The sequence below is a fragment of the Antedon mediterranea genome, chromosome 2 (genome assembly GCF_964355755.1).
Source record: "Antedon mediterranea chromosome 2, ecAntMedi1.1, whole genome shotgun sequence".
Taxonomy (NCBI): domain Eukaryota; kingdom Metazoa; phylum Echinodermata; class Crinoidea; order Comatulida; family Antedonidae; genus Antedon; species Antedon mediterranea.
Window position 1 is genome coordinate 37,482,958 of NC_092671.1, and position 22,827 is coordinate 37,505,784.

Below are 22,827 nucleotides of genomic sequence, written 5' to 3' on the forward strand. Positions count from 1 at the left end.
TACTCATTATTTTACTTTAAAAAGATATGGCTGTTAAATTTTAGGTGGGGTGGGGGAGGGAGCTAAAGCCTGTATTCCCCCCCCCCCCCCCCCGCGCCTAAATCCGTGCCAGTATATACAGTAGGTAAAGGCGAGACTTATATTCATTGTGAGGAGAATGAGCTGGCATTGGTATTGTATCTAGTACTTTTCAACCAGCTACTACTCCGCTCAGTCAACTGGCACAGTGTAACGCATAGGGCAAAGGCCCCTGGTTTAGCACTCCTAAGGGCCCTCCAACACTGGGTAGTTACATTGAGACTGCTCATGCTCTGGGGCCCCTAAAGCTCTGGGCCCCTGGGTTTAGCCAGTGGGCGCTCATAGTTGTTAAACGTCATTGTCTTTTTTTTCTATAAAATGAATTACAATAAAACACAATTACAAAAACAAAACGTTTATTAAATATTATAAATATGTATAAAACTAATGCTGACCATTTTTTAAAAAGTAACCACAAAAGGGTATACCTGCCATGGATGCAAACCTGTGACCAATATTTATGAATATCAATAATAGTCTTTAACTTTAATTTACATACATGTGACTTCAAACAATCTCATGAAAATAATGTTTGGTTACTAAATATTTTGTTTAAAGGCACTAGAATTAAATGGAATGCTAACTTACAAATCTTTTTAAAAAAAACATAAATTTATATATATTTTTCATCAAGGTATCTATATATAAATTTACGTAAGGGCAAAATTCGGTAAATCGCGCGTTATTTCTAGAATGTTTACTCGATGGTATATAAAGTTGGTTCGTACTTTCGGTACTGATTTTAACCGCCTGATGTAACCCTGTTTACTAATTAAATTGAGTTCGATAATTAGTTATTGACGATTAAAACGAATTTAGGTTCAACGATTTGCCCCAAATAGGGGTGTTTTTCGATCGTGGTATACACTGTCTAATGGATGTCCGTCTGGAAAAATACCCGCAGACGATAATACGAGGATGCTTCGCATTTTCCTATCTCCTCCTACGATAATTGTTTTTAATGGCTGAAAACCGGTTGAACAGCTCGAGTACAGCATCATAATGTTGAAGACAGGCCGATTTTCTTTAAAAAATACTATTTTGATAGATTTAATATACGTTTATACAAATGTATTGATTTGCGATGAATGGAACATTCCAATCTCTGTTCCACAAGTGTCTATTCCCTCAGGCGTCGTAAAGGCAAGTACTGTATACTCATAACAGAAATTCGATCCATTTTTTTTTTCAATCTGTGCTGCAGAGGTTGGATATAAATTTTTTTTAAACGGATAAAGAGCTAGCGTTTTCACTCGCCGTATATTATGTATAAATCTTTATTATTGCAGTTAAACCACCCACATCATCACCCTTCCCTCACTGGCATGAGTAGCGTTGTAAAACCAGTAGAGGATAGGCCTACGGTACATCACATGCCCTAAACGCAGAACAACTTTGGTGGGTAGGGTAGGAACCAACTTAAGTATGAATTGGCTCTAAGAAACAATTGAAAACCATTAGGCCTACTAATTAAGTTGAGTTAGATAATTTAATATTTATTGACGATTAAATCGAATTTATGATTTTCCCGAATAGAGGTGGTTTTCACAAATTGTTTTACATTATATAAACATATACACGTAGTGATGTATCGTTACATGTAGGGCCTACTGTACTATTTCAATCGACTAGGACGGTGATAGTTTCAACAAAGTATTACATCGCAATGTTTTACTGTGTTTAGTGGTATATTATTTGTAAAACATGAAAATAATAATAATAATAATAATAATAACTGGTACTTGATATAGCGCATTATGCTGAAAGCCTCAATGCGCTTTACAAAGACAGAACAATTTAGAAATTTACAAATTAAAAAGTCGGTTTTGAGGAGAGATTTGAAGACACTGGTTTAAATAGGCAACGCATTCCATAGAGAAACAGATGCCGAAGAAAATGAACGATTTCCATAAAACTTAGTGGAAGGATGAAATATATGGGCAAGAAGAGACTCAGATCTAGATCTCAGAGACCGCTTAGGAACATAAGGTTGAATAAGTTCAATTAATATTTCGTTACTAAATGGATAAAGAATAATATTTAAAAATTGTTCCTCTTTGCACCCATCCTCTTCCCCATCCCTCAACCCTAATGTTACATACAAAACACAAATTAAGTTTGTTTAAATTTGACTTCAACAATTGGTTTCTCTTTCGGAAGTAATTCCCATGGTGCTAATTTTAGTTGAGTACATAAATCACAGTGTCTATTTATTCGTTCCTGTAGGCTGTAAACGACATGTATTATTGTCCTGCGGTACGTACATTTGAAATCGCCAGTTTTTTAACGCTGAAATTATTATGTATTCGAGAACCATCTGTGGGCACGACCTAGATGGTACGCGAGCGAAGCGAGCGTACCATCTAGTAGTTTACAAAGGACACATTATTTAGTAGTCTCAAAATACCCTAAATACCATCGGTGGTGTGTGCGCTATTGCTCCAAATTAATGTTTATACTTAATATTTTTAAATTAACAATCCTCCGATTTAGAACAGAGATTGCAATAATAGCAATACCCCTATTTAGAACAGCGATGATTGAATTAAACCCTATTTAGAACAAGGGTACATTAGCAATACTCCTATTTATAACAGGGGTTGTATTAGCAATACTCCTATTTATAACAGGGGTTGTATTAGCAATACTCCTATTTAGAACAGGGTTGCATTAGCAATACTCCTATTTAGAACAAGGGTTGCATTAGCAATACTCCTATTAGAACAGGGTTTACATTAGCAATATTCCAGTAAGTTTCTTAATTTATTCTTTATACTTAAATTTATTCTATATCGATAGTAGATTTAGATATTGCAACTGATGCATCTTCCTTCTTATCTTCATCCTCAATAAGTTCCTCAGTTTTTGCATGACCATTACTCATTTCTATGTTGTTTTCTATTAAAACATCCGTAGAATCTCTATTATCTTTCTGTTGAAGTGTAAATGATGTTTCCCCAATTTCAAGATCACCTTCCATACCCGCAGTCCCTACATGACCGTTGCTCATTTCATTTTGTTGAAGTGTAAATGATGTTTCCTCAATATCAATTTCATTTTCTATACCCCCAGGCCCTACATGACCATTACCAATTTCTACCAAGTTTTCAATTGAGGTATTTGCGGATCCTTTTCTTTCTTGAATGAAATTTGATTCAAATTGTGCAAAGTTCAGATCCCATCGTTCTTCTGGTTTCATGATCTTCATGCTCACAAGATTAACATCTGCACGTGTCGTTGGAGCCTCACGGAATGTTCCATCCTTGCCCACAATTGTTCGCAGTACTTTATTCCTTTGTGAAGTAATAACAAAGTTTATATTAATAGTAGGAGGAAGGACTTATGCTCTGTCTATTATCAAACTAGTTTGACAAAAAAAGAAAAAAAAAGCTTTGTCTACACTATCAATCTTTATGTTCCCATATATGGACACGATGATGTCATATCACTACCATATTTGAGCACATCACACTTTTTTTGTCAAACTAGTTTGATAGTGTAGACAGATGATGGGTGACGAGTAAAATGTGGAGCTGTAGCTTGGTGGTTAAAGTGCTTGCCTTCCAATCCTAAGGTCCAGGAATAATTCTGACCTAGTGCCAGTGTTGTAAGTCATGACTCTTTCAACTCCACTCCCTAAGCCTCAAATGAGACTTAGTTTATAAGCATGATAAAGTATAAAATAGTTTATTCATCCTGTAATTGGCGAGTTTGTGCTCGCTGTTAGATGTGTATGAAATAAAAAACTTAAGTATGTACTTACTTTGTACGATAACTGTAGACCAATATAATCATAACACCAATGAGAAGCAAGATAATTAATCCCAGTACAATGGAAATAATGACAACTTCTTTATCTTTCTCTTCACTATCACCTTTACCATCATTTTCACTATCTGCTAAGAAAACATACCAAAATAGCTGTATAACATGCAGACATTTATAACACATAGAGTAATAACAGTCCATTCAAAGATCATGAACTTAAGTTTATTTTGATAAAGTTTATAAATATGACTGATACAACGTATTTATTATTAAAAGTTAAAATAATTTGTACACTTCTAAAGCCCTGTCTACACTATCAAACTAGTTTGACAAAAAAAATGTGATGTGCCCAAATATGGTAGTGATATGACATCATCATGTCCATATATAGTCACATCACATTTTTTGTCACATAAAATTTGATAGTGTAGACAGAGGCTTACAGTGTTATCTGCCATTACATCTCTCAATGAAAACAGAAACTAACTTACTAAGTGTAATAGGTTCAGAGTAGAGTGTATCTGAATAGTAGTCTGTGTTGTAGTAGCCTCTGAATTGGTATCTAAAACAAGAAAACAAAATTTATGCAAATTACAATATGAACTATTGACAAACATTTAAACTGAATATTGTTGCTTGTTGGTTTTTATGGAAATCTTAAAACTCTGTCTACACTATCAAACTTTATGTGACAAAAACATGTGATGTGCCCATATATGGTATCATATCACTACCATATTTAAGCATATCACTACCATATTTAAGCATATCACTACCACATTTGGGCACATCACACTTTTTTTGTCAAACTAGTTTGATAGAGACAGAGCTTTAGGGTTTTAAAGTTTTTTTAAATTAATAAATAAATAACTGTTAATTTTAACAGTATGAGCAGTGCATTTTGTCCACTTACAGTACTGTACTAAACACACAGCACATAGGCAGAAACAAAAAGTAGTAAATTGTTCTAGTTGGAACGATATTTCTTTTAATTTAAACCACAATTTGAATGAACAGAAAACTTACACATAAGTTTTTCCTGGCTTCAGTGGTCCATTACAGAAGGTAGTGGCAGATGCAGCACTGCAGTCAACAGAGCCAACATTTATGGTAACATCTGTAGCACGTTTTTTACGATTACCAGCTAATAAAAAGGAAAAACCAATATATATATATAAGTGCCTGTTTTTTTAGGGAGACTAATTTAGGAATAGTTGGCTGTATCATTCAACACTAGGAATACTAACAACATAGAACTAGAACTAGAACTTGAGGCAATTAGACTACATCACCATACTAAGTGAAAATAAATCGTCCATTTTTTCTTATAAGTTTTACATACCATTTCTTACAATGCTGTAGTCAATGGGTTCACTTGTCTGATATCTTGGGGTTGGGTTATTGTTGATTACCTGGCCCCAGCTTGGTAGCGTTGCATCCTGGTATGCCCCTGTTTCACCCCCTTTTGAATCACCAATTGCTTTAAGAAAATATATTTAAATTAATTTGATCATTCCAATTATATATAAGTAGAATTAATATTGTGTAAATACTTTATTTGTCACTCTCATAACATAATATAAAAAAACTTCATTAACAAATATGACAAAAAAAACCAAAATAAATCAGCTTTCGCTAATTGAGATTTGGCCTTTAACGTAAAATGCATTAATTATTTATGGTAACATTTGTTCTTTTTAGACATTAGTGCCATGACTTCAATTACCGTCATTGAATATATATATGCGCTATATGCGTAAATTGTATTACCATGTGATGAAATATGACCAAATTTGGTTTAATTATGATATATGCTTGTGAATATGATTCCTAACTTGATTTCATTAAATTTTTGATTGCGCACCATGAAAATCTAACCACATTGATTCCATGGTCATAAGGAATATACTCTGAAAAATTGACATAACTAGATGAAATTGATTTCAAGATAATTGACAGACAATATAAACATTAAGCAAAGAATAAATAAATAAAGATTCTGACAAAATCAATAAGGTCTTATAACCTTTAAAATATGTAAATAGAAACATATACCTTGTTGTTCAGCTACAATGATAACAAATGTGGAAACAGGCCCATTATCTTCGGAAAACAGTAAGTCATTTATAGACACAGTGAAAGATGAATTAGTAATGGAATTTTCTGCAACCTTTTCTGGTTTCATTGTACTGGGCTCAGGTTCTGCAAAAAAAATTTGTTTAAAACCTCTACTAAAAATTATTATTTGTTTAAAACCTCTACTAAAACATTATAATTTGTTTAAAACCTCTACTAAAAAATATTATTTGTTTAAAACCTCTACTAAAAAATATTATTTGTTTAAAACCTCTACTAAAAAAATAGTATTTGATTAAAATCTTTACTAACAATTTGCTCAAGACATGGTTAAACTTTCCAAAATTCCTTTAGAAGTAATGCTAAGAAAGTTAAGTTGAGAATAATATTATAGAGAAAATCTAAATTACCATTTGGTGGAATAACACTAGAGATATATGCTGAAACTCCAATATTGTCAGCATTTTTGGCCTGGATCTGTAATGACAATGACAACTTATTATATTTTAGATGACAATTTCAATATGACAATAACAAATAAAATTACTGATTTAATTAGAGAAAAGGGGAAAATTCCAGAAGCAAATGCTTATAAAAGAAAGAACCCAATAAATATACACATGAGAAAAGACAATAATAAAAACTTTTATGAAAATGAAGATGATTTTTATTAGATAGTAGTAATGATGATGCTAAAAATTATGATTATAAAGCTCTGTCTACACTATCAAACTTAACAGGACAAAAACATTTGTTGTGTCCATATATAGACACGATGATGTCATATCACTGCCATATTTGAGCATATCACTGCCATATTTGGCCACAATTTTTTGTCAAACTAGTTTGATAGTGTAGATAGAACTTAAGGATAAAAATGAAACAGTGAAGGTTCATATGAGAATAATTTCCACAATTATAATGATTGACACCAAATATGAATTTGATTATTGATACTGCATACATATATTGTTTAAAGGTTTGCATGGTGAAATCATATGTTGATATAAGTTAGTGCAGTTAGAGAAACTCAACAGTTCTTTTCAAAACTAATATACGTGATGTACCGCAAACTTATATCAACAAATACTGCATGCAATTTTTTTTAAAGTGTTTTTAACTTACACCTTGATTAAGATATTGCATAAAATAAAAAGTGTTTTTAACAAATGTATTTCACTTACAACAAATGTATAATTATAACCAGCAAGAAGGTTTTCATACGCAACCACTGTTTGATGAGCATTAAGTAACCTCACATCCGAATCACTTGGTAATCCCTGTAAATAAAAAATAAAACTATAATATAACTATAATATATAATAAGTATAACAAATCACTCTTTTGCACTCTTAAGCTCTGTCTACACTATCAAACTGAATGTGACAACAAAATGTGATGTGCCCATATATGGACATGATGATGTCATATCACTACCATATTTGTGCATATCACTTCTATATTTGGGCACATCATAATTTTTGTCACATAAAGTTTTATAGTGTGGACAGAGCTTTAAACACGACCATGCTACATATTATTCGGCATCAAAGTAAATTTGTTTTTCCTGTTGTCGTGGGACAACTTGTCATCGCAATGGAGACAGCACTTCGTATAAAGTTTTTTCTGTGTTTCGTATTGTTTTGCTATTTCACAATTATAGTGATAACATGAGTGCTTTAGAAACAGATATTTTTGTACAAGAAACAGAAATACTAACTGGAAATTCTCCAATTTTGTTAATAGTGTAGGCCTCTATAACCCCAAATACTTCCAGTGGAGGATTGAAAGTTACGACTATTGTTGATTCTGATTGTTTTGCTGCTACATTTGTCACTGGTCCTGGAACTGAGGGTAAAATAATTGAAAAAGTAAATTTATGTGATAACTTTTTTATATGTGCAATATTTTGTAAAATTTTACACAATTTAGCCTTTGGCTACAATGTAAATTTTCGTTTTATTGAATAAAACCTTGAATCCAAAATCCCTTTTGTTTAACAGTTTGTATGGCGAATAAACTCTAGTATTAGTAATTAAGTTTTCAGATTCAGATTCAATTTATTAAGTCATTCATACATAGCATAATTACTAACTTATTGTTGAGAAAGTTTGCTTACACCATGTTTTTCAAAAAGAGTGCTGTACTGCTTACCTAACTTTACTACGATCATAATACTTGTATGTATGTAAAAACACAAGTTAATACATTCTAACTATATATAATTATTATGTAAATAAACCTTGTGGAAAAAAATACAAATTATACCATAAACAGAGAGAAAATTATGATTAAAGGTTGTTTGACCCTTGGAAAAAGAAAACAATTATACCATGTCTTTCAACACTACCTCACTAAACTACATACTAATTTGCATACAATCACATTTACATATGAATGAATATTCATGATGTTTAATTTACATATTCATTTTTATACTTACTCCCTTGTGAAGTGGTTATGGTTCCTACAGTGTCAGCACTTGGACTTGTTCCCGCGACAGCAGCCAATGTCACTGTGTACTCCGTGTAAGGTAGTAAATCTTTAAATGTATAATACGTTGAAAATTCAGATAGAGTTGGTATCTCAGAGTCAGACGGTTGAAGGGTAATGACGTATCCATCAAAGTCGCCCTCGGGTTTGTCCCAAAACATCGTAAAACCGGATGAGGTTATCTGAGAAAATCGAATATCCTCAATCGCAATTGGAGCTGTAAAAATAAATGGTATAAATTGCATTAATTTAAATCTGCTTGTTGATTTAAAAAAATTATTACAGCTTGAACAAGCTGTAATACGTATCAATCTCTCGATATATTACATGTTTTTACTCACACATACCCAACCTGTGAGAAATCTCGAGAGAAAGCATAATTGGTGAGCTATTTGATTACTATGATTGGTCAATTTAATACCATGGGCAATACATGTGTGCGCAATAACAACTCGAGATATCTCGTAACAAAAACAGGCCTCTCATTGGTGTGTTTTTTCTCCCAATTTACAACAAAATTGTAGTCACACTATGCAAACCTGGTTACAAGTTGTTAAATTTTGCAGATGTTCAAAAGGGTATAGTTTTAGTCTGTATAATCTATAGTAAATTTGAATAAATGGCAATTGTTGTTAGCAATTCATGTTATTGATTTTGTACTTTTTTCTAAAGGATTGTAAAGAATTAAAGCATGAAATATTGTTGCTTACTTGTCGTTGCTGTTATGTTAAAAGGTGAACTCCTAAGGCCTTCAATTTCTGCTACTACTTGTATGAAATACTCTGTACCAGGATACAGATCAATCAATTCAACATCAAATATTGAGACTGAGGCTAGCCGGTCATGCATGACAACTGTATGGTTGTCCAAATCGGATGACATCGCTGTTACATGGTAAAAACATCCTGTACAGTCGTGGTCTCTGATTTGAACGGTGATAGAGGACGTTGTAACATGCAAAATGTTAACGTCTTCTGCTGGTTCGGGAACTAAATAAATCAATTTATTTTTCGTAATCAAATAGAAACATGTTAAGGAGCCTTACCAATACCAGGGTTCAAATCATATCAAAATCCCAGGATTTCTCTGATGGCTAATCCTATAGCCAGGGATTCAAAGAGCAAACCACATTTTTTTCTGGTGCACTTTTTAAACTAGAGACTATACAGTAGCAGCAAATATGATAAATATATGCTTAAAACTAGCATAAAGGCCAATTAACACACACAATGAGTAACGGTAAGCGTAAAACCGCGTAGCTTGTCCTACATAGTATCTATATCCTCAGCGCAACCTGCCTGTACGCTCAAAGTTGTGTGTGCTAGTCATAAGGAATATAGATTCCATATTATTATTATCGTTACCGCTCATCAGTGTAATTGACCTTTGATAATTAATTTTTTCATTTTTTTGGGAAAAGAGAAAGCCCCTATAGATAATGAATTTCTTACCAGTGTATATAAGGAATATCTCTTTTGTAGAGTCCTCAAACCCTTGTCTTTCAGTGTGTACGGTTACAAATTCTGAAGAACCTGAATTCAATTCACTAAAAACAACCAATTGTTCAGCATCACTGGTTCTGGTATGTGTTACACCACAAAAGCAGGATACAGTAACCATGTCATATAGGCCTTGAGGTGGGGTCCACGACAACATGACAGCAGTGGTGTTTGCTTTCTTTATAATGTTTGTAGCCTGTGCTAAAGCTGTTTACGATAAAAATATACAGGAAATTTAATCCAAATCCTAATATAGGTCATTCGGCATTTCTGAGCCTGTTACTAACAAACGGGTTATTGATATTACATGGTCTCATACAAAGCGTATTTGTTGATAAAAAAAAATGTAACATATAGCCCATAAGTATCTCCGGACACCTGACCAAATTCAGGGTCAGCGTGATCAATTAACAGTGTTTTCAAAATGTCATAATCATAGTATCTTTAATTTAATATTAAAAAGAATTAACAGAAATTTGTTTTAAAAACTGGCATATCATATATAAATAAAACAGTAAAATACACAAAAAAAGTGCACCAATATAGATTAACACTACAACAACACAAAAACAACACAATTCTCAAATTTCTCTTGTTTTTTAACAGTTTGTATAACTAATTTATTTTTTTTTTTTTTGAAAATTTATTATGGTATAAAACAAACTATGATGATCAACAGGCAGCCGAAAGCTGAAAACGTTGAACTTACAAAAATACAATTGGGATAAAAAGTAGAGACTATACAGTATATATAAAAATATGTTCAATTAAAAATTCAGTAAATATAAGAAAATGATGTAACAATCAATTAATCAATAGAAACTTACTTGTCTGTTGAACAATCTCAGCTGGTAGGCTAAGCACTCCATTTCTTTCAGCCACGACACTTATATTGTATCGTGTACCAGGTTGTAATTGATCAAATCGCATGTCAAACGTTGTCTGTGAGCTTTCAGGTTCAATTGTAACAGAGCCTAGCGTTTGGCCTAGCTCTGATGTTGGTTGTCCTATGTATTTACAGCTCGTACACGTTGCATCACTCAGTGTTACGACAATAAAATCAAGTCCTGCACTGTTTGCGGATTCAACAGTAGGCGTGTCTGGAACTGAACAAAAATAGTAGTTACAACATAAATTAATGTTACAAACTCAGTCATGTGTGGACCAATATGTTGACCCCGTCATCTGGAGGTCAACGGTGACATATTCCCCACTACGCTTTGAGAAAGCCAACTGATAGTTGGCGAAACGTTATTTTTACTTACTGTTACAACCTGCAGTTGAGATATAATTAACGATTAAATTTTAAATTAATTTATATTTTGTGCTTGAGAACTTGGAATTAAAATAAATTATATACATTAACATTTCAACAATTATAATATATTTACTTACTTGTTGAGGGTAGTAAAGCAATTGTTTCTGAAATACTCTCTTCATTTAAAAATGTTTCAAAAGTGATAAAATAAGCTACTCCGGGTGATAGGTTTGTGTATATGCAATCAGGTACGTCATTGGTGTAGAAATCCTGTACTTTATCATTACTGCAACTTCCACAAGTAACTCTTACTAAGGTGTAGGTATCGGTAGGAGGCGTCCACATCAGCCTTATGGATGTCTGATTCACTTCATAAACAATATCCCCAACCGATGTGGTCACACCTATAAATGATGAATATCAATAATATATAATTTTCAATAATGAGATCAAGTTCGTCGGTAAAATAACTTGCGTGTCAAGACAGTTTCACCAAGCTGTCAGCTAGACTTTGTAAGTTGTTGTGTGTATAATTTTCAGTGATTTAATATATCTATCTAGCAATTACAGTGTGTTTTTACGAACAAATTCAGTAGCATAGTTCCCAACCGTCTCGCATCGTGCGGGATGGTCCAGCATTTCAAAGTGATTTTTAATGAAACACGCATTTTGAACAAAGCTTGAACAGCTGTGGCTCAAATGCTTCATGTCTGAACGAACTTTGTAATTGTTAGTTTTTCATTTATCTGTTTTTGTATATATTTTCTAAGTATATTTTATATGCAAATGACAATAAATGGAAGTAATTTTCTACTGATGAATTAATAAAAACACTGACCATTTCGAGCGAATTTTTGAATGCTTCTTTCGCCATCTTTTGCTAAAACTGTAACATACACTGTGTACGTCTCTTCTGGGTCTGGATCAAAATACTCATAGCCGTTTGCATACGTTGTATCAGTGATCACAAGCGACGTTGAATTGTGTACTTCTACTTCATAGTTTTCAAAAAACCCAACGGAAGGGGCATCCCAATCAGCTCGTAGGTGACCCGTTTCGTTGAAAGTCACTACTAAGTCTTCCACAGGATTTGGTGCTGAAAAACATTAAAAGTACAAATTCAATTGTAAAAGTGGCCATTTGTTTTAAAAAAAACTATCCTCACATCACATGACACTGAGAATGACAATTAAATATTTAAAGAAATATTCATTCTTTTGTGTGTTCATTCCATACATATGTTCCTCATCTCTTTACAAGTTTATTTTTCTCTAAAACACATTTTTATTTCAGTACAATATACATATTAGGGAGCCTGTATTTATACAGTCGCGATTTAACACAATGTTTTGTAGTGCCATCGTGATGACATACCGATGACATCACATTGTCAAGACTTCAATGTTTGTTTTTGTTTTCTGTTTACAAATATTTCTTTTTTGTCTTTTTTAATATTAAGGTAACTGCTATTGTTCATATTGAGATAATAAGAATGCTGTTACCGTCATCCAATTTATTGCCATACTATATTTCGACGATATATTTAAATATATTGTTAAAAAAACAAGACACTTTTTCTAATACATACTTGTTGATATACGAATAGTATCAGAAGGGCTGAATTGATTGTTGCTATAAGCAACTATTTCAACTCGGTATTCAACACCAGTCAACAATGTCGTAATTGTAGTTTCAGAATCACTGCCTGGTACCGTTAAAACCTGTTGTCTTGTTTCTATGTCCACGCCTTCATACGTTAATACGTAGAATTCCACAAAGCCATTATTCGATGTCCAACTTAATGTAAAGGTGGTTGTCGTCTGAGACCGATTGTTAAATGTAGGTGTACCGAGAGCTAAAAGAAAAGAATAAGAATCAGTTTAATTTCTAGATAATTTATAATTTTTGAAAGGGGGAGAGGGGGGAAGCAATATAAGCCATAAGATTCAAACTAATTAACAAATCTAAAATTGTTGTTTTCAATCATTTTACTGGTTACCGCTAAATACATTCTGACAAAGGTAGATACAAATTAACCTTAAGCATGGTTACCACTAGAACACAACACAAGGATGTAGATACAATGTATCAATGACGGTCAAGCTTGGTTCCCACTAGGATGCAATGCAAACGAATTGACCAATGACAAGTGACAGTCGAATAAATCCATCACTTGTGATTGGTCAAATCCCTTACATTGGATTATGTGTTGCGTCTCTAGTGGGAAGAAATTAGCCTTGCTTTAATCTTCACATACTCTTTATTTCCGAAATATCATAAGAATATTTGGTAATACATCATCTCATTTATATCACATGTGGTGCCTGTATCGTGTAAGGTTAAGTTGAGGGTTAGGTTACTACTAGATACATGTGAAACACATGTGATGTTGTATTACCAAATAATCCTATGATACTTCGGAAATAGATACAGTACCAAGAATTGGCTGGCTTTTCACCAGTGAAAACTGCCCACGTAAGCATGATAGTATAAGCAAAAGGATTGCAAACTGGCCATTTTGCTTCGCTTGCATTTTAACGCATCTATTAATTCAACTTACCCGTTGTAATATATGTCAAATTACTCGTTTTTGTTGACACTCTTGTTGACATGGAAACTGTAACGACGTAGGTTTCGCCTGAAATAAGCCCTGTGACATCCGTAGATCTGTCGTTAGCATCGACAGTTATATTTCTATTCAGGGTATCAATGTTTTCACCATAATATTCAACAAGGAATGGACCAGCTAAATACAACAGATCTTCAGCCCACCAGTTAATGGTGAACTGTGTATTGCTTATAGACACGACACCTACACGAATATCAGGAATATCTACAAAAAGAGAAAATAATTAAAAGAATTTCTTATAAATATATGAAAAAAGTGATTATGATACATTGTATCATTGATACATTTGCAGAGGCAACACGTCCCATGTACAGTACGTACTGTCGAATTACTTTCACTATCAAACTAGTTTGACAAAAAAAGTGTGATATGCCAAAATATGGTAGTGATATGACATCACCTAGACTTACCCCAAGTCTGTATTGTTTTTTTGTGTTATTTAGTTGTTTTTATTTCGACTGCGATTTTTGTCTGAAACAAACTCAAGTAATACACGTATGAAACGCCATATGTGCAAAAATATTTCTATTTTTACTAATATTAAGAAAAAACTCCGTCTGGAGCCCAGCTAGACATCACCATGTCCATATATGGGCACATCACATTTTTTGTCAGTTTGATAGTGTGGACAGAGAGTTATTGAAATCACACCTACAGTAGAAACTAGTTACGCCTGGTTAAGCTCTGTCCACACTATCAAACTGTATAGCATGTGACAAAAAAATGTGATGTGTCCATATATGGACATGATAACTACCATATTTGGGCACATCATACTTTTTTGTTAAACCAGTTTGATAGTGTAGATAGATCTTCTTAAAATTTTAAAGAAATGTTTAATTTTTAAAAATTAGGATCATTACCTGTGCTATAAAAAGCAGATGAAAATATAAACTCGTCATTGTAACCAACGTTGAAGACTGAGATTTCATAATTACTTGAAGACGACAGATTATAGTAGGTTACATCAAAGGTATTTCCATCTAATTCCTTTTGATCAAAATTTAAGACTCCTTCAAGACTGAGATTTAAATTAAATGACTTGGCCATTTCTCCATCTGGTAGGCTCCACCGAAAACTTAACGTAGATAAAGATGATGATACTGTTTCAATCTCCGGGGAAAACACCACTAAAATAATAAGAAATTGAATGAAATAATTTAATAATAATAATAGTAAGAAATTGAATGAAATATTTATAGATTGCTTTGACGTTTTCAATACTGTATACTTTTGATTACTAGTACTATTGATTAAGCTCTGTCTACACTATCAAACTTTAAAAAAAAAAATATCATGTGCCCATATATGGAAATGATGATGTCATATCACTACCATATTTGGGCATATCACTACCATATTTGGTCACATCACACTTTTTTTTGTCAAACTAGTTTGATAGTATAGACAGAGCTTTAAGCATTATCTTTTTAAAAAAAATCTTGTTTTCACTCATAATTAGTTTTTATGGATTTACTCACGACCAAGACTTACAATGAATGGAATATTGTCTTAAATGTTCTAAGTTTTTAGGGGGGGGGGCCCTGCAGGTGTAGTGGCTTACTGTATGGGTGTTTAAAAAAAATGAAAATGACTTACTTGTATTAACTTCTATCTCTCTGCTTGTAGAGTTGTCAGTCCCATTTACAACTAATACAGAAATTGCATATGTTTCTCCAGATTTTAATTCAGTCAACAACAAACTACGACCACTGGCCTCTATCGTTTTCTCACGGGTAACGGTATCAAAAAACTTTCCGGTTGCCATTACGATGAAATGACTTATTGGTTGTGCACTGGCGTCAAATTGCCAATCAACTTGAATTGCAGTTTCATTTTGAAATGTGGAATCTTCAAGAACAGGAGTTTCTAGCACAGCTGAAAGGAAGAAAATAGTTTGGTAAATTTAAAAATGTTGAAGTTTGCAGTACACCATGTATATTTCGCCATGCAAACCTTCAAACAATATATTAAATTTTTAAAAATATTCAAAATTAAAGTGAGATGTACAGTAGCTCTGGTTACTGCAGTACTGTATAACTATACAATTTAAGTTGTGATTGAATATTCTGTTAACTGGTAAAAAACAACTATTTTTAATTTTTTTATTTTAGAGGGTTCTTAATCGTTGGGACAATCATTTCTTTATAGTTTGACTTTAAAGATATATTGTCCCTCTAAAAAATTTTTTGTTGAATATGCCATTTGATGTCACTTAATAGTTAAGTGAATAACTTTATTATAACTGCAAAATGGCCTTTTTAAATTTGATTTTATTAATCTTCATTTTTCATGTTTTTGGGAACAATACATCTTTAATGAATTCTTTTTAAATGTTAAAATATGAAAAAATGTGACTGTAATAATTCAGTATTGCAAACATTTTGGTTAGGCCCCTATTGTTTTTACTTTAATTGATCTACAATATTTGAATTACAGATACAGTTTGTAGGATAATAATAATTAATACTAGCTGTCTTACCTGCTGAGCATGTGCAAACCAAACATAATAAAGCCGCAACCTAGAAAAGAAACATAAATACAGTATTAATATAAAAGAAAGAAAAGAGAAATAAATGGAAAAAGATGTTGATGATAACAATTTTGGAAAAAAAGTTTGTTTGGATGATAAAACTACATTTACTTATAACTTATTTAGGTCTATTTAGGTTTATAAGTTGGCGGAGTTTTGGGAATATAGAAATTCAATTTTTCAATGGTCTCAAAATTGTCACTAAAATTAAATCTTTTTAACATCAAATATTCCAAACTTTTAGACACTGGAAGTAGACACTGAATGTAATTTGTTTTATAACACATAACTGTAAATTTCAAAATTGAAGCCTGGGTTAGAATATACTGCACAATGTAACAAAAGTTGGTGGTCATTGGTAAATATCTTAATATAATCCACTAAATAACTTAAGAACAGCACAAAATACAATTCAATTTTCAATTTTCCCAAAAGTGTCACTAAAATTTAGTCGTTTACTGGAAGGTTTACTGTAAATTTCATGTCTGCTTAAAATACTGTACAATGTAACTGGTGGCTGGTGGTAAATATCAATAATTAATCCACTAAATAACTTAAGAACAGCACAAACTACAATTACATTGTTTAATTTTTTTAATGTGGACCTACCCAGTACTTGAAATGATACATCCTATAGTAGAAATATTCACTAAACCAAGTGGGACAATGTAATATTATAGTATACAATGTTGGTTAATACATCGTAGGCTTACAAAGAAAAGAATACGCTAAACGTAGGGTATTGTTGAGGGCCGCATTGTGGTGATTCATGGACCTACCCAGTATAAATATGTAAATCCTGATCCAGACAAAAGCTGGGAAGATTTTCTGCATGACTTGTGATCCTTAAAAGACTCCAGTAGCCTAAGTAAGCCAGAATACTGCAGTCTGAGTAGGTTTGGAATCATGACTAAACTGTAATTTGTACATAACAAATTAATAATAATGAATCTAAATTATGTGCTAAATAATTTTTTTTTTCTGGTTCAATTATAACAATTCTTTGATCATGGTCGAGCTATCTAATAATTAGATTTTAATTTTAAAATAATTTAATTTTATAGCTCCATGCTTTGATATGCAAATAGAGGGTCCTGAATATCAACTGACATTATATTTTGTCCACTTTTAAATAAAAATAAAATCATTTAAAAATTGTCTATATTAGAAGGCACTGGTATGAAGTATACACTAGGCCTTACCATTAAATTTGTCAGCAGCTGCACCTAGAAATATAGCAATTATTACAATTAATGAAACTCAACATTTTCACCAAAGAGAACTTTTTAGGCAATATCCTATCGTGTCTGTCCTTTACTACTACAGTATAACTGAAATTGACAGTAACACTAGTTCTTGAAATGTCCTTTACCTCATTTTTCTATATACATACAACGTACATTTCTAGTCTAACAAAAACATTTTTCTAAACTTTCTATTATTTAAAAGTCGAAGATAGCCAGGTCTCGGGTCCATTCTATTGTCGCCACAGATTGATATCTTCATCAGTACTTCTATGAATGGATGATTAGGTGGGAACACGAACGCTAGTTGATCATACCCAGTACCGTTTTGATCGTACGATTAATCGGGAAACCATTTCACGACGAAATTTTAAAAAATACAACAATCCAAAGTGAGAAATATATACACTGCATCTTGTAATTAATATGTTAATCATATAATTATTAACATTAATATAAGCTGCAAAATAAACGCTTACATTTAAACCAGATTTTCCATCCGGACAAGGCTTAAAACTCAGTTTATTGGGTAGATAATTATTATATGTGATTAATAACCAAAAACCAACATTTTTGGATATTTTTCCTTAGGTAAATAATTTGTTTTCTTACTAACTTTTGTCAAATGAATAATTATTATGTGACATAAATGGCCTATATTAAAAAAATGTTGTGTTTTTCATATCATTGCTGATATCATAGACTATATTGTTCCACTGGAAAAAAAAATATTTAAAACATAATTTTGTTGGTGAATATGCCATTCAATTATCAAATAATTATTTTGACCAAAAAGTTGGTATGAAAACAAATTATTTACCTAAAGAAAAATATCAAAAAAATGTAGGTTTTTGGTTAATCATTTATTTTTGTCTTTCCTTTTAAGAATATTAAATTTTATTTAACTAAAACTGCTTTTCAAGTCTGATTTTATTAATCTTTATTTTTTTATTATAGGCCTACCAATTCACTATGTTTTAAAAATTAAAATCAAACACAGTAAACAACCAAAGAAAATAGATGTTATGTAAACATAATATTTATAATATCACCTGCCACAACCCAGTTGATAATCCGTATACTATTACTCACCGAAAACACAGTCGGAATCATTGTACGCCCAGCCGAGAGTGTTGAGAAGAGATCAAAACCAAACAGCAATGTTCCAAAAACCAGTTGTAGGCCTACTTCTGACTAAGAACACCCAGTAAACAAAATGATTGATACGATATGATTTTAAGTCGACATTTTTTCTGTAAACCTTATTTAAGCAGCCTACTTAACCCACTAACTAGATTCAGTGTGCGTTTAATTGCAGCCTGGTACTTGGTTCGCCTATTGTTAAAAAACAATTGTCAAAGAGAAATGCACGCTTCATTGAGTCCATGACAACGAACTACTGAACATGCGCAAGTAAATTTTTTCTTTTTTTACAAAAAATTACAATTCTCAGTTACTACTAACTACTGTATTTATTCAAATAAATACCCCTCTTTGAATAAGCGCCTCTCTCGAATAAAATTCCCCCATAGAACATCATGCTCCGCCCCGCCACATGCAATACACAATTTTGTATTAGGTAGGCCTAGTAGAATTCATTGATTGACATGATCTACATTACCAAGCATTTTAATACACTTTTTACTGTATATTATTTTTACTCGGTATTAATTGTGTTGTATTTTTTCATATCTAGGGCCAGGGTATTTATTTGAATTATACATCCATTTACACGCAAAAAATAAACGCCTCCCTTGAATAATAAAACGGCCCTCTAAAAACTCTCCTGATTACAATAAACGCCCTGGGGCTAATAAATACGTTATTTATTACACTATACCATTATTAAAATAAAATGATGAGTAATGGTACCTAGAAAAAAAAACATATACAAGCTAGAATAGTCACATTACACATCTCGTCTGTTCCAGTGGAAGCCGTAGATTTGCATATATCATTTTTTCAAACTTTTTATTTCCCGAACGTAATTTTGAAATGATATTTTATCTGAGATTTATATGTATATGAATATTTTATAGAGGTTGGTGAGCTCTTTTGAATTTGATCAGTCAAATTTAGGTATTTGTATAGCGCCAGTATAAACTAAACCGAAGTAAAAATCAAAGGCGCTTAATTGTATTAGATGTTAAAAAGATTTTTAAGTTCTTTAAAAAAATAGCGATGAGATGTTGATTTATAGTAATCATAATGTAAAGGGAGAGAATTCCAAAGAGTTTAGAGAAGCAGCAGAGAACATAAAAGACCTTATTCTAGGAACAACCAGTATTTTTGATGAATGCGCTTCCAACACTTTACAAATCACTTGAGAAACACTCTCTTCTTGTAATGTAATGGATTCAGGCCTATAATATTTAGACAAACATTTCGCGGATGCAAAAACACACGATTCACTATGAGTGGAATTAGCCATAGATTTTGATTGCAAAAATAAATCTTTCAAAATATGTTTATTACCAAAAATAAATTGTGTAGGTGATGTACTACTAGTCAGTCCATGGAGGAAAAAATAAATTTTCCTCCATGGTCAGCCTGAGCAGGGAGGGAGTTGTTTATTTAAATAAACTCCTGGCTCTGAGCAAAGAACTTATCTTTGGTCTGACACGCCCTCTATAAACGAAAAGGGAATTTCCCAACAATTCTTCAATGCTGATTCGTGATAAACTAATCACAAACGCAAACATTCTTTTTTACTTCCTTCACTACGGATCGGACGTGAGTTGATCTAGCAGTCTTAGCTTGGCAGGTACCGTATCTCGAATTATCTTCATTATCATTAGTTATCCCTCCTGTAATAAATAGTAAACGGTTCATGTTGATCTTGGCCTAAAACTAGAAACGTAGAGTGTAGGCCTAGCTATGCTATTATAAGTGGACAAAGTGTCGGTGTGTGTGGGGAATATATTGTATCTTTCGGTGTGGTGATCTACTAACTAGGCTAGGCCTAGGCCTACTAAGCTAGCTAGGGGTAAGCCTAGATAAGTGGTACTGTAGTGGAGACAATTTATGAAAACTGAATATATACCTACATAAATTAAATTTAGTTTTTTTTTCATATTAATTTATGCAGCCTTTTTTTTAAAATGATGATTCAGTCAATTAGACAAGATGGCTGGAATTAGGTAAGTTAACCAATAATATATTATATTATATATACAGTAGTAATGCTGTAGGCACACTCATTGACTATTATTATGAATATCTCTTAATATGTAGGCCCTACCTTGACCTGGACTTACTAGATCCTCTCTATCTGTTCCATACAATCACTCTCCTATGCTGTTTGTTTTTTGTGTTTTTTTTTTCATTTTCTTTTCTATTTTCCCCCCCAAGAACCTCTTATAAACCTGAAGAGGAAATATTAACAGAACCAAAAGAGAAATTGTTTCATGCTGCGAAAAATGGATGTTTAGAAATCTTTGAACGTGAATGTGAACAAAATCAATCGCTTTTGAATACCGAAGTAGGTTGTTTTTTGTTGTATTATAAGCATTTTGTCATGTTATTATGATAACAATTAAAACACAAATTATTGTTGTCTTGTTTTTTATTCAGAAAGAATCAGATCTACCAATTCATGTAGCAGCATCCAACGGTAAACTTGAAATTGTAAAATACATTTTAAGTAAAAATAAAGAAGATTTTCTTCACAAAACAAATAAGGTTTGTCATTTGTAATCTTTTTGGCAAAACAATACAGTTGTTCTGAGGAAGGGTAATCACTATCAGCGGCAATGGTGTGACCTTCGACCTCCAATAAACATAAACATAAGTACAATTGTTAATACTCTTAATATCAGTTACTTTTCCTAAGAGTTCTAAGAATTCATTACTAATCATGGAACCTCCCTGTTTAATGCATTTTAAATGTTTACTTTACAGCATCAGCAAACACCATTACATTGTGCTGCTAAATTGAATAGAATTGACACTATTTCATATCTATTGAGGGAAGGAGCTGATCCGAACAAAAAAGATAAGGTATGGCTATAATAATAATAATGGTAAGGAAAATGATAATAAATTGAAAACATTTAGGTCCACAGCAATCTTTGGAATCTTTGGATGCTATATATAAGGACACATTATCATTGTAACTGATGTAAAAAGTAAATATGACTTTGGACCCATGCATAGATAATAGATAGTAGTTAGATTGAAAATGTAACATACAATGTAAATGTAGAAACAAAGAATGTGCATGACAAATTGGAATACAAAATACTTTCGGTTTTTTTATCTCCTAAGTAAAATAAACATTCTTTCTCTCTTCTAAGTAAAATAATCCTTGAATGTAGCAGAACATACTATTTCTAATATTAGTCAACTCCACAATTTTCATCTTTTAGTATGGAAGAACTCCTCTTCGTCTTGCTATTGAAGTACAAGCCAAGTGGGAGACCACTGAAGAACTTCTGAATTGCGAAGGAACACATTTTGATACAAAGGATGAAGTATGTTGAACTGTATTTGTTTTCAAAGTGCTTAAAGTTTGTTATTATATTGCTATTTTCATGGTTATATCGCCTACTATTTGTGTGCCATGTTGGACAATGTTACCCCCAGTTGTCAACAAAGTATAATAATGATATTTAATTTTTAAGTAACTCGAAAATTCATACTATTTTAAACTAAAATAAATGTAAATTTAAGTGACGATTGATATTAATGGGTTTCTACGTAATTTATGGTTGTTAATTTATGGTAAATTTGATTTATGAAAATTTATAGAAGGACAACTCATTGTTGTACACAGCTGCAGCAAAAGGCTTGCAGAAGGTATGTGAGACACTCATCAAAGAAAAGAAGAGAAAGGTTGCTGAGATTAATGAGGTAAAATTTGGATAGGATTGGTTCACATAACATGGTTAAAGATGCTTGGTATCAATCATTGGGTTCTTTTTACTAAGAGCCTGTTCAGACCTACAGAGTTATGCTTTCGTATTGTACGCGGTGGTACGGAAAAGATAAGTGGAAGCCACCTCTTATGACACTGATCTTTCGTTTGTTACGACAGCTTAAGGTACAAGTGAACTCCGCTTATTATACAAAAGTTATGCATCAACGATTTTGACCTCTAACCAATCAAATTTACTCCTGCATACCAGATGTCCGTCCAAATCGGTGATACGTACGTTAAGCATTAGTTAAGCAAATCTGAACACTTTGCTGTTACAACGCTAATTATAATATGACAATGCTTGCGATACGAAAGCATAACTCCATGGATC

The 22,827-nt window shown here is 32.4% G+C and overlaps 1 protein-coding gene and 1 long non-coding RNA gene across 3 annotated transcripts; one reads left to right on the plus strand and one right to left on the minus strand.

Moving 5' to 3' along the window:
- Positions 1-423: 423 nt before the first annotated feature.
- LOC140040979 (fibronectin-like) lies at positions 424-18,885 on the minus strand. Of its 2 annotated transcripts, none has more exons than XM_072087293.1 (21): positions 18,671-18,885; positions 16,284-16,323; positions 15,401-15,679; positions 14,665-14,931; positions 13,733-14,005; positions 12,761-13,027; positions 12,011-12,268; positions 11,310-11,576; positions 10,742-11,020; positions 9,867-10,121; positions 9,126-9,404; positions 8,366-8,632; positions 7,643-7,770; positions 7,107-7,202; positions 6,333-6,399; positions 5,902-6,048; positions 5,189-5,326; positions 4,873-4,990; positions 4,338-4,408; positions 3,842-3,974; positions 424-3,371 (listed from the first exon to the last, which is right to left on the minus strand). In XM_072087293.1, the coding sequence occupies exons 1-21, from the start codon at positions 18,689-18,691 to the stop codon at positions 2,861-2,863; spliced, it is 4,161 nt and encodes a 1,386-aa protein (XP_071943394.1). In that variant the 5' UTR covers positions 18,692-18,885; the 3' UTR covers positions 424-2,860. The 2 variants fall into 2 exon arrangements, with proteins under 2 accessions (XP_071943394.1, XP_071943393.1); XM_072087292.1 differs by having other exon boundaries at positions 3,842-3,977.
- A 2,620-nt stretch (positions 18,886-21,505) lies between these two features.
- Positions 21,506-22,408, plus strand: LOC140039953 (uncharacterized). The gene is made up of 3 exons (XR_011842677.1): positions 21,506-21,577; positions 21,946-22,050; positions 22,328-22,408. It is a non-coding gene; the product is annotated as an uncharacterized lncRNA (long non-coding RNA).
- Positions 22,409-22,827: the final 419 nt, after the last annotated feature.

Excerpts from the sequence above, each read along its gene's own strand:
- LOC140040979 (XM_072087292.1), bottom strand. The coding sequence starts at position 18,691 with ATGATTCCGACTGTGTTTTCG. Across the intron at positions 10,122-10,741 it reads TGAGATTGTTCAACAGACAA|CTTTAGCACAGGCTACAAAC; the intron begins GTAAGTTTCTAT and ends TATCGTAAACAG. Across the intron at positions 7,203-7,642 it reads ACAAAATTGGAGAATTTCCA|GGATTACCAAGTGATTCGGA; the intron begins GTTAGTATTTCT and ends TTTTATTTACAG.